This window comes from Uranotaenia lowii, chromosome 2 (genome assembly GCF_029784155.1).
Source record: "Uranotaenia lowii strain MFRU-FL chromosome 2, ASM2978415v1, whole genome shotgun sequence".
NCBI classification, from domain to species: domain Eukaryota; kingdom Metazoa; phylum Arthropoda; class Insecta; order Diptera; family Culicidae; genus Uranotaenia; species Uranotaenia lowii.
The window spans coordinates 248,825,875-248,839,149 of NC_073692.1; the positions used below are offsets into that span (position 1 = coordinate 248,825,875).

At 39.9% G+C, this 13,275-nt stretch overlaps 1 protein-coding gene across 3 annotated transcripts in view; it reads right to left on the reverse strand.

The window, feature by feature from the left end:
* Window positions 1-867: 867 nt before the first annotated feature.
* The window catches only part of LOC129744968 (ras-specific guanine nucleotide-releasing factor RalGPS1), a 17,321-nt gene continuing 4,913 nt past the window's right edge, over window positions 868-13,275 (reverse strand). For 2 of the 3 annotated variants that reach the window (XM_055737791.1, XM_055737790.1), the window contains exons 8-10: window positions 9,305-9,400; window positions 1,286-1,618; window positions 868-1,222 (exon numbers count right to left, since the gene is read on the reverse strand). In XM_055737791.1, coding sequence (XP_055593766.1) covers window positions 970-1,222; window positions 1,286-1,618; window positions 9,305-9,400 — 682 coding nt within the window. In that variant the 3' untranslated portion in view covers window positions 868-969. The remainder of the gene's footprint in view (window positions 1,223-1,285; window positions 1,619-9,304; window positions 9,401-13,275) is intronic. The other variant, XM_055737792.1, reaches the window with a different exon arrangement.

A 13,275-nucleotide genomic window follows, 5' to 3' on the forward strand; every position in this document is an offset into this window, starting at 1 on the left:
CTAAAAGAAAATTGAAGTGAAACCGTGCACCCATGGTCAATATCCATAGCCGTCTAACATGATTTTATAATTAGATTGATAATGTGTTTTAATTTTTTGATAATTATTTGAAATATTCATTTTATGACATACACGCATTCGTCAACTATGCCAAACTGAGGTGATTCCGTGCACCCATGGTGAAAAAATATTTCCATTTTATAACAAAAATGATATCGAATAAATAACAAAACAATTTCAAAAGAAAAAAGTTAAAAATATTATGATATAAAAAATTTCCCCTTTACCAGTCATTTTGACTGGTCACGGTCCGAATAGGTATATTCAATTTGCCGGTCCTTCTAGTGTTAATGGTTATCCGTTAGTTTTGGGCCGGATAAAAATTACTCACGGCCCAGAAGAGGATGAATTATCCGGATAAACCCGGAGTCGGTTTGTCTTTTCCGCAGCTGCAGATGGAGTAGAAAGATGAACTGCCGGAGAAATATGAGTATTCAAAGGACAGCTGAATCCTCCAGATGCTTCCCGGCTTCGCTCATATTAAAAAAAAAAAAGCGAACCACGTAATGATCGAAAAAACTGTAGGGAAAAAGTAGAACAAGATATAGGGAAAAAAGAAAAAAAAGACTCACAAACTTGGTTTATTGCTTTATTGGCTACTTAGGTGATTGAACCAACGACGTGGTCCTTTCTCGTTGGTTGAAGATGGAGCCACGTCTCGACTCGGTTCCGGGCGAGAACGACCCTTTTGATGATGATTACAGCCTTACGTTGTAATGATCTCAACCTAAAAAATATATGTCATCAAATGTTTGTGATGAGTAACGTTAACAAATAATCACTATATTTAAAAGAATAACAAAATAATTAAAATGTAAAACGTTTTATTCCTAACTTTTTTTTTCTTTGATATACATATTAGAGAGCGTATGTTACAGTCTTCAGAGATTTTATACAGCATACAAGGTACTATTCAAACGACATTAAATTGACAGGAGGTTTGCCTAAATTATCAGGAACAATTTGTGAAATCACTTTTTTTAAAGCATTCAACCAGAGAGCAGATAGTTCGGTAGAAGCAGCACGAAACTTGTAAATATGACCGTGCTGATGGTTTATTAGCTGAAATGTGTCATTATGCTCATCTTCCTTAGGTACTACACTCCATCCTTCCAAAGTATGTACTTTTGTAGGTTCACGTTTGAAGTCGCATCGTTCTGATCTGAAGGTGATAAAAAGCAGATAATTATATCCTGTTGCACCTGATTAAAACTTTCTGAATTACCCCTTGAACGATTTAGGTGAAAAATAAACGAGTGAATTGGCCCATATCTGAATCCAGTATCGTTGCCAGGAAGATACTGTCGATTTGCGACGATGTTTCATTACGGTTTTACGTCGCAGGCATCCTTGAAATCCGAGTATGTCAGCTGAGAGTTCGTTCTCATGTTCAAACCCAATAACACCGTCTGAACTCCCCGTCGACGTTGTATCAGCTGATATTTTGTCTTCCAATACGGAGTCGTCCAGAAGATGGCGGGACTTTACGAACGATTCCGTGCGCTGTATAGTACACGCAGCAGTTTGCGTATTCGTACATGATATTTTGTTGAAAATACTAAAATATTAAAAAAATATGTAAAAACATTTTCCTGAGATGGTAAGATAATAAATTAAGCATAGTTATTATGAAGTTGTAGCAAACCATAAAATGCATACAAGATGAGCAAAGCTTCTTAGAATGTTCCGAAATTCACTATCTTCTACTATATTTGAGCACAAAACATTGATTAATTTTTTGTGAAATATGAATCAATTTTAATGAAAGACGTTTAAAACATTTAGCTTTTCCAGTGAATTTCGAAACATTGCATGCTACTGAAACAAATCTTGTTAGAGTACTCCACTGTCATGAACTATCGCAATTTTTCTACTGAAAATCAACTATGAAGTCTAATAATAAGCTTGACGAATGATGTTAACGAAACAAAGATTATGTAGAATTCATACACTACACATGTCTTCGTATGACTCAACTAAAAAAAATATATACCCAAATAACCATAAACACTGAAAAACTAGCACCAATTATGCTCTCACGTCAGCTATAGAGCTTGCTTGTGTGCATTGCATTTACTGTGTGAGCCACGTTTGGTGAAAATAACTTCTTCTTTAGTGTGAAAATGGTAAAACCCTATACAAGCACTATATTAGCATTGGTTGATGCTAGCGTTAACGGGCAAAATGCTGGGAAAATGCAAATGGCGCCCAAATGAGGGACGACAATGCGAGAATTTTTTTTTGGTTTGGGTCATTTTTCTGCCATGATTTGCCTCTTGTTGATAAATTGCTAAAGAGAACTTATGTACTTATGTGGTTAAAAGTTGGTTTATTACAAAATTATAAAAAATTTCTGAAATCAACTGATCTTCAGCAGACTGCTACGATCTTCGACCCCTCTCAGTTGATGCACCGTACGCTAATCTGCTTGCGAAGAGATGCGAACGTCGAAGCTGGTAACGGCTTGGTTCGTACGTCCGCGCCTTGTGTATCCGTTGGAATGTACATGTTTGATGGTACCTTTCGTAACAGCTTCTCTGAAAAAATGAAAACGAACATCTATGTGCTTCACTCGCATTGTTTCTTACTTTTTCTGCCATAGCTATTGCTCTTTGGTTATCAGTTTACTTCGGCTGGCAAATGGTGGATAATGTGTAACACGCCGGCTTGGATGCGAGTAACTTTAGCGGATATCGGCTAACCAACCCCGGTGGATGCTTTGGTCGCATGCAGACCGAGAAAGTGGCCGCACGCGTCTGTTCCCCAGATCAGGGCAGCGTGCAACAACAACCAAGCGTCTGTTCTCCAGGTCAAGTGCGGCTCAAACAGCGTCTGTTTCGCAGCGAGCGGCTGAATTTATGAAATGCCGCTCTCGCCAGCTAAGTCCAAGATGGCAGCCTCAACGCGGGATAGGGACCTAAGGCTAACAACCTACTGCTCCCGATTTATTGAATTGTTACGGGGAATCCGAAAGAATAAGACAAAGTTATGACAATTTAAAAAAAAAATCATCAATTTTCAGTTTTTTCAACATAACTTTTTTGCGAGTGATTTTTCATATAAAATATGTTCTAGAGGGTTTTGGAAAAAGTGAAGTTGCACACTTTTGCACACTATATAAAAATTTTGAAGTTTAAACGAGATATTTTCAGAATACTTAACACAGATAGTCATTGCCGCTAAAAGACTGAGCAGGTCAGCTGTTGACAGATCGAACAGATCAGCTCAAGCATTGGACTGAGCATTTTGAACAACTCGAGTCACAAATAGGGATGGCCAACAGAGCTCGAAGCGCCAACAGTAAGTCGCATTAATGGCGTCAACTCGGAAGCGCCCTCGCTGGCTGAAATAGAAACGGCAATCAAAGACACGAAATCCAACAAAGCGTCTGGAATCGATTGCATTCCTGCTGAGATGTTCAAAGCCGACCCATCCTTGTCAGCAGGTCTCGAAGAAAGGAGACCTAACTGAGTGCGGTAACTGGCGTGGAATAACTTTGATCTGTACGACTCTCAAAGGATTCTGTAAAGTGGTCCTGAACAGGATACAGGAGAAGATTGACGTTACACTCCGACGGCAACAAGCTGGATCCCGATCCGGACGAACATGTGTGGATCACAACGCTTCGAATCATACTGGAACAAATCAACGAATTCCAGGACTCTCTTCTGCTTGTGTTCGTTGATTTCGAAAAAGCATTCGACCGACTGAACCACGAAAACATCTGGGCGGCTTTAAGGCGACGAGGAGTCTCAAAGAAACTAGTCCATCATCGAAGCACATGATCTTGCATTCTCATGCAAGATCCTGCACGGCGGTGGCTTGTCGATCCAATCCCGGTAACTGCTGGAGTGAGACAAGGATGTATCTTATCACCGCTACTCTTTCTCATCGTAATGAATGAGACCCTGACTGAATCGATTGAGTGTAGACCAAACCGAGAATTGCTGTGGAATCCTTCGACAATGGAACAGCTAAACGACCTTGACCTGGCAGACGATATTGTTTTGCTCGCCCAAAGACAAGATATGCAGAGTAAACTTGACGACCTCACCGAAAGCTCCAAGGCATTAGGTCTCAAAGTCAATGTCGGAAAGTCCAAGTCGATGGAAATCAACACAGAAAATTGTTCCAATTTTGTGGTAGCTGGACAACAGGTTGAGAAAGCGGTGTGCTTTCAGTATCTTGGTAGCCAGATAACGCCTGATGGTGGTACCAAGAAAGACATCGAAACCTGTATCAGAAAAGCCCGATTTGCGTTTGCGAGTCTCCGAAACATCTGGCGCTCTTGTCAGGTCTCTTTACGAACTAAAATCCGAATCTTTAACTCAAACGTCACATCCGTATATTTGTACGGGTGCGAGAATTGCAAGTTTCTGTGAATCGCTCCCCGCAGAATATTATCCGCGATTGGTGGTCTGGCAACTGGATCCCAAACCTGGAACTACATCGCCGGTGTCATCAAAAGGCGCTTAAACCGAGATTTGAAAACGTATGTACAGATGGATTGGGCATACGCTGCTAAAAGATAAGAAAGAGATTTGCAGAAAGGCGCTCGACTGCAATCCAGATAGGCATCGCAGAAGAGGCAAGCCAGAAGCTCGTGGCGGCATAGTCTAGCCGCTGAAATCCACACAGTTGACGAAAACCTTGGCTGGCAGCAAGTAAAGATGCTGGCTCCGGACCACCAGCAGAGGAGATCTTTTATCTCAGCCTTATGCGTCGGCCAATCGGCGCCGGACCCTTTGGTACGTAGGTAGGCTCTGACATCGGTGAAAATGCTTCAGGAACTATAATTTTAATTTCCTCTGCGATAACGTATTGAACAGTTGGCTGACCATGTCCTACTCGGAAACCGCCGCTCACGCTTCTTTCAGTTGTCGGAATTCGTCAAAACGACGGAAATTATCCATTAATGGGGTGCCTTCGTCCATTTTCAGAAACGCCAACGAGCTCCGGATATACGTCTGCGTTGCATACTCGCGGCCAGCGAGTTACACCTTCTTGGCAGTTTCTTTGTCTCGTACATACTCGAGGTGACTATCCGCTATAGACGATGAGCGCCTTAGCCTTCTCATGCCGTTCGTTGAATGTCAATCTTGCTGCTGCGTCAACAAGACGATCTTCCATAATTGCCATCTTCACTCCAATACGGCTGACAGTTGGGTTTCCACCCGAAATTTTCATATATCGTAACCCGTTCCAGATGATTACCATTTTCTTTGGACAAGCCATTTCGACTGCTTGAATAACCAATAACTTCCAGAAATAGTCTTCAGATTCTCTTTCTTTAAAGCTGGTGTGACTGGGACCATTACCTAAAGAGAACTTATGCGGTTGAAAGTTGGTTTATTAGAGCATCCGCAGCAATCGCGAGCAAAGTGAAAATGCTCACGAGTTTAATCACTTTTATACCGCACCGGGGGTTAGTATATGGGTGAGCAAAATAGGGCCGTTGCCGTCGGGACCGACAAAGTCACCAAATTTGCTCACAAGAAAGGGGCGAGAGCAAACATGCACTGAAAAATTATAGACTACTAAATGTTTATTGATGATATTCTTTATTTTACAAAATGTTGAATAAAATGCATGATAAATTCAATTTAAAATAACAAAATAGTAATGATCGCATGGTAACTTAACTGGAAATGTGCTTTGGGATTTTTAATGACTGTCTGGGTGGCACCATATGCGAATTATTTTTCTAAAGATCTCTTAACAGTTTAGAACAGTTAAGATTTCCTAAACAGTTTATAAAATACTATAACCATTTGTGAACGTATATCGATATAAGGTTTTTTGGAACTTCTTTATTCATCACTTTTTTTAGAAGAGGAAAAGGTATATTTCGAAAATGGGGCCCAAGTCACGGCCAGCACATCTCTCACTGAAACATAGGGTTGTTTTTTCTAGGGCCCGAAGGGAGTATCGATATAAGGTTGAATTTCATGATTATTCCACGTACGATATTGTACAATTTCTTAAAAATAAACAGAACGAGTTCGTAAGAATCTAATTTAAAAATTTATCAGGCAACTGTTTAAAAATTTTTTTAAACTATGAAAAAAATTCAATGCATAGCATTCAATGTATCTTTTTAACCATAACACAGCGCAATATTTGAATACAATTGAAAAATAATTTATTTTCGAATGAATAAATAACTGCCGCTTTGAATTTATTAATATGAATGATTTTTTAATTCCCTTTTTCAGTGTAAGAGTTAAGACTCGCCCGCGATGCTCACCCAACTGGTGCGCGAAAGAGTGTGTATCCTAAAACCGGGCCGCTGAAATGAGCAAAACCGGGCCGCGTATACTCACTCATTGGTGCGTTTGCTCTTACTGAATTATAAACATTCTTTCTCTGACATCAACTGAATTCTGAGCAGGCTGCTATGATCTTCATTTGCTCATACATATTATTAATATCATGCATATTAGTTGCATTTTAAAAAGAGTGGTATAATTCTAATATGATGCAGCATAGCACTCGAAGTGCTGTTAGCATGCAGAATTACATTTGATATGCCGATAAAATGCAGTTTAGCACTTGAAAGCTGGTATACAGCTGTCAAATTGTGAATCTTTAGTGCTTGTGGTTACTTGGGTAGATATGTTTTAGACTAGCGAGCCTATAGTAAACAAAGAGACGAAATGTCACGACTGGAATTTTCGATTTTCTGTCAGTGTCGTTCCAATCGAGCAAATAACTTGTCGAACTGAAAATTTTGAAGTTGCAAAACCGAAAGTATAGTTATCATTTGAATGGAAATTTTTGCACCAGTTACTTCTTTTTTTAATTTTACTGATAATGTTAACAAAGTTGATAAGCAAATCATTGCTTAACTATTTCTCATCAATTTCAAATAAAATTTTTGAAGAGCAGTAATGTACTTCATAGATTTTTTATCAACTTTGTCCGTTCATCCGAAACAATAGTCACAAGAAGTTTGATTAATGGGGCAACACTGCAGCATTAAACTAAGTCGATTTGGGGTCATTTTTGAATTTCAAAATCCCTGGGGTCTAAAAACCTTTGTTTTGGCTCAAAACTCATCCCTGTTTTTTTGCAAAATTTTTAAGTAACGTTTACATGAGTAAATTTGAACTTTTAGGTTTGTATAGAAATTGTATATTATGTACTTAAAAATCATCATCATTTTTGCTTATTATAAATTATTTATCTGAAAGAAATTGGCATGGGAGGATTATTGGTTACGAGAAATGTTACTAGAACTGTGTGAGACCCTCATCCTTTATAGTGTAAAGATGAGAAAAGAGGCTCGAATAGTTTTTAACTATATCTAATTAAGCATTAGACAGTAAATTTTCCATGGGAGGGGGTACGAAAAATATTTCTATGATGATTTGAGACCCCTCCATCCATACAGAGGGGAGATAGAAAGGAAAAAAAGGCTCTCATACAATTTCTCTAATAGTCATACAAGGCATCTACCCCTTCTTTTAGATGTGAGACGAGAGAAAAAAAGAGGTTTTTGCATAACTTGAAAAATAATGAATCAAATAAAGCCAAATTATGCATGTGATGCAATTTAGTTACGACAAATGCTTCTATGGTAATTCGTGGCCTAGGGAATAGCGTTCAAGTATTCTAAGCAAGCGGTTATGATATCGAATCTCGGTCTCGGCATACGTATACAGCAAAAATTATTTCCTGTAAAATTACGCAAATATCCTGTAACAAAAAGGAGCAGGACATTTACCGTAATTTTACAGATCGAAAACATTTAATTACAGGTGATTTATTTTAAAGGTTGCAGTTTTCAGTGACAAGTAAAAGTCAAAATTTTTTTCTGTGTAGCACTCGTTCTATGGGCTGGTGAATATCATTTGTGAAATGCTAGACATCCTTTCTTTGAAAGATGTACGCCCTAGTGTTAAGAAAAATAGATCTCTTCAAAGAATCATGAAGTTTCACTGAGGTCCTATATTACATATTTAAACTAATTCCATACAAGTAAAACATAAATTTTTGCATAACTAAATAATTTTATGACGTAAATAAAGGTAGAGTACCAATTTGAGATTTCAAACAAAAATTGAAAAAAAAAATAAGATAAGGTTTTGAAAACAGAAAAAAAATATTCAAGGAAATTTTAATTATTTTTAACTGAACTGCAAAGCTGAAGATGCAGCTTCCATTTTGAAGCCCAATTATGAAATTTAAAATTTACGTATTGATAAAAATATAAAATCTAGAGTTAGATTTGACTACGTCGTACGAAGCAATATAAACAATTTATAGTTATTGATTACAAACGATTGGTAAACATGTATTCTATAACATTAGGTAAAAACTTAGATGAGGAGATTGCTCGAGTGGAACAGGAGAAGTTATTTGAAAATGGACCATTTCTGTAAAGCATTCTGTAAAGCACAGCATATCACCCTCGGAGATCAAAACAACGCTCCAGGGATTTAACGGTAAGTCCCTTTTCTTTTATACTCTGTTTTGAGATGCCTGGCAAATTGCCACATTGAGAACACCTCCAAATCACATGTAAGCGAGTTAGCATAAATTAGCAAAGGTCAAGACAAAACAATTCAAGTTTAGGAGTAAAATTTAATAATTTGCAAAAGGACGTTTGAGCCAAACACGCAGTGCAAAAGGTCGCAAGTGCTTGTTTAAATACTCAAACAACTATACTCATGCCTGTATCGAATACATGAGGATATTGCTAATCTATTTTTGCATCAAAACCAAGTTTTTAAACAATTATGAGCAATATTTTGAAAACTCGAATCAAGAATGTGTTACAAAACTTCTACAGTGATTTTCTCGAAACACGTCAGGTAGCTCATACGACTTAATCCAAACAAACTCTAGAAATAATTTCAAAAGGTGTTGTAAAGCACACCGCTTCAGCTAGTGTGTTACAAAGTTCATATAATTCTTCTATGATTGATGATTGGAATAAAAAAAAATTGGTATACATAATTTTTCGGTGTTGGAAACATTCGAAATCAGAGATGAAAACAGAACTTTTAGACACACTTTGTTAATCTTATCATTCAAATTTAAATAGCTCAAAAAAAAACTGATACATCTCTACCGAAAGTAACGGTTCAAATAAAAGCAAGACACATTTTTAATCATAAAAAATATCTATCAAATAAGAACACCTCAAAAGTACTGTTGTGATTGAAACTAAAAACAAAATTTTGAATTTCTACCGGCAAATAATAAGTTGCTTTACAGAATGAAATATGAATTAACTCACCAACACTTGCAGCGAAAAGATGCGAACCCACTTGGAATGAGTGTTGTACAATGGCAATGTTTATGGAAATTTCGTGGCAAACTTGTACTTCGAATTCTAATGCATGATATGACGAAAGATATGAATACAAAACATAAAGGATGAATTGAATAATCGGCTAACGATACGCTTACTAGTAGTATGACAATGTTTATGGTATTATAAGGGTGCCCAAACAAAAAAATCCACCCTTAACACCAACAGTCACCCGAGTTAACCATAATACTCGGTTTGTCAGTATGAACGTCGTTTGGCATAACAGTCTTTTAGCATAATAGTCGTTTGAAATAATGCCAATGCATAAGAGTAAATGAAACATAGCCTCGATAGGTAATGTAGAACAAATATTTTCAAAAATCCCATTTTTTTTCCACAAAACTTTTGAAAACTTGCCATCGACCACGCTACAGTCGGTGACAAAAAATAGTAACCAAGTTGATGAATAAAAAAATGGATTGGGTTGATGATTAATACGTCCAAGACGAAGTACATGATGACCTGCGGGTCCGAAGCCGCCTGTCCAATAATAACAAGGTCACGATCGACGGCGACGAGCTGGAGACAGTCGAGGACTTTGTTTATCTTGTCTCACTGGTGACGTAGATATTGTTCGAGGAGGACCTGCGCACACTCAGAGTATTCGAGCGACGAGTGTTAAGAACCATTAGGAGGCGTGCGGGAGAACGGAATGTTAAGGTGAAGGATGAACCACGAGCGCGCACGACTCTCGACGAACCCAGTATCCAGAAGGTGGCGAAGGCTGGACGGATACGCTGCGCAAGACATATTGCGAGAAACAGGTTTTCGCTGCGAATCCGGTAGGAACGAGTCGAGCACGCCCGAGGAACTGGAGAACGGTTGCCATGGACCGAGTGATTCAGAAGAATTTTGCTCATAAGGTTATGTCGTGAGACGGAAAACCATGTAAGCAAATAAATAAATTGATGAACAATGCGAGTTCTCAGCAACTTTTTGTTTTATAAAATTGTGTATGCTTACTGGCTGGTGAAAGGCGAGATAAAGATCAGTTTTACAGTCAATAAAACAGCGTGGTTGAGAAAAATACCGAAGGAGAAATTCAAATCCACTCAGGCGACTTCAACACAAAGATTGGCTCCGATAGTCAAGACCTTAAACTGCCTGTTTGTAGAATTTTGTGGCAACAACAACATGGCGATCGGTGGAACGGTCTTCTCGCAACGACCAGCAGATAAGGTCACTTGGGTATCCCAAGATGACCGAAAAGAAAATGAAATTGGTCACATCTGTATCAGCCGAAAATGGAGAATGTAGTGATCGGTAGATCATGTTTCTGACCATGACTTAGAAGCAGAACCCTAATGGAAACTCGATCGACAATAGTCAATGCTAAGAGAGCTGTGCTCATGTTGTACAAAGTTGAGATGACAGTACATATTTTATTTCTGACAATCTCCTCTTTAAAATGTATTTAAGATTTTATAACAAATCGTGTTAGTGGTCTTATCAGAGAAGAAGCCTTATTGATGTCCGTAACAATCGAAGCGGAGACATTCTTCTGATCATCACCTCGTCCCTGGTGAGATGCGAGGAGAAATTCGGATATCGATACTACGTCCGCCGGTTGGCGAATGTAGAGGTGAAAATGGCATATGATGAACAGCTTGAATTCCAAGTCTCGGAACTCTTGACAGACAAACTAGTCACGAATAGCGATGGTCATCAGAACTTGCAGCGCGAAGCACCAGCAGTAAGTCACATTTTTGGCGTCAACTCAGAAGCGCCCTCGCTGGCTGAAATAGAAGAGGCAATCAAAGACATGAAATCCAACGAAGCGCCTTTGATCTTTGAAACTTTGAACCCTCAAAGAACTATGATACGACGACAACAAGCTGGATTCCGATTTGGACGATCATGTGTGGACCACATCACAACGCAGCGAATAATACTGGAACGAATCAATGAAATCCAGGCAGCTTTTGCGGTGTCTTGTCCGATCCAAACATGGTAACAGCTGAAGTAAGTGAGACAAGGATGTATCTAATCACCTCTACCCTCAACACAGAAAATCCTTTCAGCTTCATGGTAGCTGGACAGCAAGTTGAGAAAGTGAAGTGCTTCCAGTATATTGGTAGCCAGATAACGCCTGATGGTGGTACCAAGTGACACATCGAAACCCGGTTCAGAAAAGCCCGATTTGTGAATGCGAGTTTCCAAAACATCTGAAAGTCATACCAGATCTCTTTACGAACGAATCCGAATCTTCAACTCGAACGTCAAATCATGATGATGCAAGTATTTGTGAATCGCTCCCTGCGGAATATCAACTGCGCTTGGTGAACTGGTAACTGGATCATAAACGTGGAACTACAGTGTTATCAAACGACGCTAGAAATCGAGATACGGGAACGTAAGTGTAGGTGGATTGGACACACGCTGCGAAAGGATGAAAACGAGATTTGCAGAGACAGGCGCAGTCGGCGCAGTCCAGCCACGCACAGTTGCAGCAAACCGACTAAATTCCAGCAAGTCGATTTTCGACTAAACATTTATTTTTAGGGATTGGGGATGAATACGATATGCGGAGCTGGAAAAGGCAGTTAAACGAGCTTGTAGACGAGACAAGAGAGCCTGGACAAACTCCCTAGCCGAAGAGGGAGAAAGAGCCGCCGCCATTGGAGATATCCGATTATTATATGATATTTCTCGCCGCCTTAGTGGTGCAAGGACTAATGCAAGAATGCCGCTGAAAAACCGAGCAGGTCAGCTGCTGACAGATCGAACAGATCAGCTCAAGCGTTGGACTGAGCATTTTGATCAACTTTTCCGAGTTACAAATAGCAATGGCCAACAGAACCCGCAGCTCGAGGCGCCCACAGTAAGTCGCATTAATGGCGTCAACTCGGAAGCGCCCTCGCTGGCTGAAATAGAAGCGGCAATCAAGAACATGAAATCCAACAAAGCGCCTGGAATCGATTGCATTCCTGCTGAAATGCTCAAAGCCGACCCTGCCTTGTCAGCACAAATGTTGCACCGTCTTTTCGCTGACATTTGGGATACTGCAACATTCCCGGCCGACTGGATGCAGGGTATCCTCGTAAAGGTCCCAAAGAAAGGAGACCTAACAGAGTGCGGTAACTGGCGTGGCATAACTTTGATCTGTACAACCCTCAAAGTACTCTGCAAAGTGATCCTGAACAGGATCCAGGAGAAAATAGACGCTACACTCCGACGGCAACAAGCTGGATTCCGATCCGGACGATCATGTGTGGACCACATCACAACGCTACGAATAATACTGGAACAAATCAACGAATTCCAGGACTCTCTTCTGCTGGTGTTCGTTGATTTCGAAAAAGCATTTGACCGACTGAACCACGAAAACATCTGAGCTGCTCTTAGACGAAGAGGGGTCCCAGAGAAACTAGTCCATGTCATCGAAGCACAGTACGAGGCATTTTCGTGCAAGGTCTTGCACGACGGTGTCTTGTCCGAACCAATCCCGGTAACTGCTGGAGTGAGACAAGGATGTATTTTATCACCGCTACTTTTTCTCATCGTAATGGATGAGATCTTGACTGGATCGATTGACTGTAGACCAAACCGAGGATTGCCGTGGAATCCTTCAACCATGGAGCAAGTGAACGACCTTGACCTGGCAGACGATATTGTTTTGCTCGCCCAAACACAACAAGACATGCAGAGCAAACTCGACGACCTCACCGAAAGCTCCAAGGCAGCAGGTCTCAAAATCAATGTCGGAAAGACCAAGTCGATGGAAATCAATACAGGAAATCGTTCCAATTTCGTGGTAGCTGGACAACAGGTTGAGACAGTGGAGTGCTTCCAGTATCTTGGTAGCCAGATTACGCCTGATGGTGGTATCAAGAAGGACATCGAAACCCGGATCAGAAAAGCCCGATTTGCGTTTGCGAGTCTCCGAAACATCTGGC